General features: G+C 36.9%; 1 protein-coding gene across 1 annotated transcript; it reads left to right on the forward strand.

Moving 5' to 3' along the window:
• The first annotated feature begins 1,276 nt into the window (after window positions 1-1,276).
• Window positions 1,277-4,333, forward strand: LOC143447329 (cocaine esterase-like). The gene is made up of 9 exons (XM_076947379.1): window positions 1,277-1,499; window positions 1,569-1,764; window positions 2,016-2,212; window positions 2,299-2,459; window positions 2,603-2,748; window positions 2,847-3,068; window positions 3,317-3,473; window positions 3,584-3,830; window positions 3,999-4,333. The coding sequence occupies exons 1-9, from the start codon at window positions 1,339-1,341 to the stop codon at window positions 4,165-4,167; spliced, it is 1,656 nt and encodes a 551-aa protein (XP_076803494.1). The 5' UTR covers window positions 1,277-1,338; the 3' UTR covers window positions 4,168-4,333.
• Window positions 4,334-4,559: the final 226 nt, after the last annotated feature.

The following is a 4,559-nucleotide window of genomic DNA, read 5'->3' on the forward strand; positions in this document are numbered from 1 at the left end:
TTGCTTCAGATAACGCTGCCCCATATTGGCGTATTACAACCGAATATGGTCCACAATCCTGCGTCGACCGAATATGGTGTGCGTTTTTACACCACCTCTGCCGATAATAAATCCTGAATAGGGTGACTTGCGGTGAAGGTAATAAATATTTGCCACGCCTGCTAAACAAAAAAGGTAACCTTTGCATAGCGACTGGACTGACTATGAACAATAGCAAGTGTTTAATAACTATCGCCAAGAGTTGTATTCCAATTTGAAATACTCCTTAGCCGATTTCTTTGAACATGTTTTAGATTAAGAGAAATTTATACAGCTACTGTACGTTTAAACTTTTGCAACTGCAGGCATTTAAAATCGAAAAAGGATAAAACGTTTTGGAATCTTATAACACCCTCCCACTTTTGGTGTCACTTAGCGATGGAAAAGTCTTATCCTTGATACACCCCAAATTTACTAATAACACTTTTGAGATTTAATGCATAACTTTTATATCATTTTTTTTCTCCTAATATTTAACGATTAGTTTTGTCCAAATCAAACAGGTTATCATAAAACAAAATTTTTAGCCTCAACTAAAACTGAAAAACGCAAAAAGTCTCTATTTCATGGTGCCAGTATGTCAACAAATTTTCCTAATTCACGACCACTGGAGACCAATTGCTTAGTGTGTTTCCAACTGCAAGGTTACTTAAGAACTCTACCAGTTCTTTTTTTATTTTGGCAAGCTTTGTTATAGTTTCTAAAATCATAACCTTTACACCTGTACACATGGGTGTGCGGGGCTATTGCTGTAGTTTGGTATGTTATAGATCGTGTAAAGATTGACTTATTAAGGTAGGTAGCTATAATGCTCAATTTTCTGCTTACACTTTGTAGGGTGCTTTATGCAAGCGGATTATTTTCAGGAAGGGATTGGATCTAGTTTATACGGCCCAAATTACAACCAAATATGGTCTGTCATCTAACATCAGCCCCTATACCTAATAAATGATCGATAGTGTACTTTGTGATGCCGGGAAGCAAATATTTGCTTTGTCAGCCAGAGAGCAATGGTAATTTTTGTGTATAAATAGCAGTTGAGCTGACTATACGAACAATAGTGATTGCTTAGCAGCTAAAGTGGTGGAAGTTCATTTAAAATACAACTCTTAGCAGGTTGCTTTGACTTAAATGTCCAGAGTATTACATAGCTATATTTTAATTTCATCTTTGAATCTGCAATTAGTTAAAATCCAGAAAAGCTAACAAATTTCTGGAACATTTAACACCTTATACTTTTGGTTTATTTATTCAGTTAAACCTGCAGTTATCAAAATAAGGCAACTTACAAGTTTAGAAATGTCCGATGAATGTCCTGTAGTTAACACCAACTGCGGAAAGTTAATAGGTCGAGTTTGCTTGAAGGCAAAAGCCAGTGAAGCGAAGCAGGTATACAACTACGCTGGTGTTCCATTCGCGAAACCACCAGTTGGCCAGTTGAGATTCGAACCACCACAAAAGTAAGTTTATGTCAGCAAACAAGAACTTACAGACAAGCAACTTAACTGATCTCGTCTATTGTTTTACAGATGTGAGTCTTGGGACGGCGTGCTCTCCTGCTCCAAGCTTCCTCCTGCTGCGATGCAGGATACAGAAGCGTTTCGATCTGTATGGCAATACTTTCCCATAGCAAACCCGTTTGATGATGATTTGACAAAAATAGATGAAGACTGCTTGTACCTTAATATCTTTACTTCGAGCCCAAGCAAAGCGGCAAACATGCCGGTAAGTCAAGCGTCAGTTCTAGCCACACGCAACGTTATTTGGTAATGTCGTTCATTTCATATTCATAAAATTCTCAAACATTTAAATCTGTATTACTTCGTTTTTCATGTTTGCGTCATTGCGTCAATCAACTTTGCCTTCTCTATACCCTTTGTCTATATCGCCTTGTATGCCTTCATTTAAAACTCGCGGACCTATATAGCATCACTAACCTTATCTCCACGAGAATCAGTTTAAAAAAAATTTACCAGGTTTTGGTATGGTTTCACGGCGGTGCCAATCAAATGCATTCTATCGCTGGATACGATGGTCAGGTCTTATGTGGTTTAAACGATGTGGTTCTGGTTACGGTAGGATATCGTCTTAACGTATTCGGTTTTTTTACCGCGGGCATTGAATCAGATTATCCTGGAAATGTGGGCCTACTAGATCAAGTAGCCGCCTTGGAGTAAGAATACTTCTTTTCGTGTTTTTACCAGGTAAAATTTATTTCATTTGAACTACTTTATATTTTTAAGCCTAAACATTTTACAGGTGGACGCGCGATAATATCAGAAATTTTGGTGGAAACCCTGACAACGTTACTCTGTTCGGGCAGAGTGGGGGAGCGGGTAACGTAGGCCTACACTTGGCATCACCACTTTCAAGAGGTTTATTTCATAAGACCATACAGCACAGTGGCGCATGCCTTGGAGGTTGGTATACAGGCTACAATCACTTTGTAAAAATTGAGAAGATTTTAAGATCTTAATGTCATTGTTATCCAATATAGATTGTCCCACGATTTATATAATGATTAAATTCACATCTAAAGAAAAGCAAATATTTTCAAATACAGCGGCAGTGAAAAAGAGTTATGAAAGAATTACTGAAAAGTTTCTTAATGAGCTCAAGATTGAGGAAAGAGACCCAAAAATTTATATGCCGAAGCTTAAAGCACTTCCGGTTAACGAAATTGTGGAAGCAATTAAAACTGTTGGAATGGTACTTCGTTTTCTGTCGAATTCAAAACTTTTATCATGACAAAAACTATGTTTATGTCATAAAATAGTGACGTTTAAAGCTTTAACTGCTTTTAAAAGGAGTATGCTGAAGCTTACTACACAACAATAGATGGTAAATTTCTTACCGAAATGACGGATGATCTTTTCGAACAAGGAAACGTTGCCCAAGTACCGTCCATCATTGGAATCAACAGCACAGAATACGCTGGTCTTTTTATGATAGGATTGCAGCCAAATTTCTCGGAAGAAGAGTTCGACCAATTTGCCAAACCAAGGATCGCAATTTTCGCTGGTGACAAGGTATTGTATGAGATAACGCTGTACTTGTTGGTTTTGGGTATAGCTTTTTTCTTCTTTTTTTTGAGAGCACTCTCAAAGTTTTGATGTACCATTAATTAAGTTAATTTTATTGCTGTTCTTTATTTCTGTATCAAAAATTTGTAGCAAACTTTTGCAATATTTGTATTCATTAGTTGCGAATTACAATATGTGATTTTGCTCTTTAAAAAACGAAAATGTGTCTAAGATCCATATGAAACATCTTGTAGGACGACAAGAAGGACGAATTATACAAAAAGCTAAAGGAAGTTTATGCGGCAGATTATTCAAATGATGAACCGTCAAAATGGCAGAAAGTAGCAGCAGATATGCTGGCCGATTGCTACTTCGTCTTCTCCATAACGAAGCTGGCTTTATTACTAAAAAGTATTGGCTTTATGGTAGAGGGAGTTAAAACGCTTTGACGTTTTCTACAAGTTATCCAGTTTACGTCATTAGTGCGGCTCAGGAACTAAGTCTGGCTGTTTTCTCAACAGAAAACAATCGCCCCGTCTATTTTTATGAAATGAACTACAAACTGAGGCTCTACCACGATCAAGACTACTCTGGTGGACTCCTGCAAAAATCCGATCAATGCGAGTGCGATCATGGTGACGACATCGTTTTCACCTTCGGCTTTCCAATGATGAACGGCAAATTTGAGCAAGATGTAAAGTTTGCCGAGGATGAAGAAGAATTTAGCAGGATCTGGATGACTTATCTCTGCAACTTTGCCTCTACAGGGTGAGATATTTTCTTTCAACGAAATCAAATATTTTCTGTGGTTAGGGTTTATACTCCAATTAATTTTCTCCGAGTTCTCAGCGATACAATTGAATTTATACACATAGAGTTAATTTATAGTTACAATTAAAGTAAACGTTGCAATCTCTAAAATGTCTGTTGTTGCAGAGATCCAAACAAAGGCAAGCAAGTTCCTTGCCAATGGCGGGATTTCACGGAAGACACGCATCGTCGTCTCCAACCTGGAGCACAAATATTAGAAAGCAAAAATAAGCTTTTCGACTCCAAAAAGTACAAACTTTGGAATGAAGATATTCCACTGCTTTTGAAAAACTAATCGACATATTCTATATCAAATGATGTAATCAATTAGTTATCATTAATATGACATTTGTTTTTAAAGAATAAAAGTTTAGTTTGATTGTTTCCTTACGCAACAGTTTTGTTAAAAACTCTCCCATTGGAAAATCTTTAGAGTCAATACACGCGCTGAGTTGGTTTGATGCTGTCTGTAGCTATATGCTTCTTTAAGCAATCTTTCATCCTCTTGACAGTGACAGTGACTAAACATTTTTTGCAAAAATAATTTTTGTAATCGGCGTTTTAGATAAATTTACGCAAAGTCGGCGCATTTAATTGCAAGCTCTGTTTTAAGAACAATTCTACTGTAACGCCTTCGATGATTTTGTGGTGTTTTTAACGTTTTATACGAAATTACTTAAGACAACT

This window comes from Clavelina lepadiformis, chromosome 2 (assembly GCF_947623445.1).
Source record: "Clavelina lepadiformis chromosome 2, kaClaLepa1.1, whole genome shotgun sequence".
Classification (NCBI taxonomy): domain Eukaryota; kingdom Metazoa; phylum Chordata; class Ascidiacea; order Aplousobranchia; family Clavelinidae; genus Clavelina; species Clavelina lepadiformis.

Excerpts from the sequence above, each read along its gene's own strand:
- LOC143447329 (XM_076947379.1), top strand. The coding sequence starts at position 1,339 with ATGTCCGATGAATGTCCTGTAGTTAACACCAACTGCGGAAAGTTAATA. Across the intron at positions 1,500-1,568 it reads AGATTCGAACCACCACAAAA|ATGTGAGTCTTGGGACGGCG; the intron begins GTAAGTTTATGT and ends ATTGTTTTACAG. Across the intron at positions 3,831-3,998 it reads TGCAACTTTGCCTCTACAGG|AGATCCAAACAAAGGCAAGC; the intron begins GTGAGATATTTT and ends CTGTTGTTGCAG.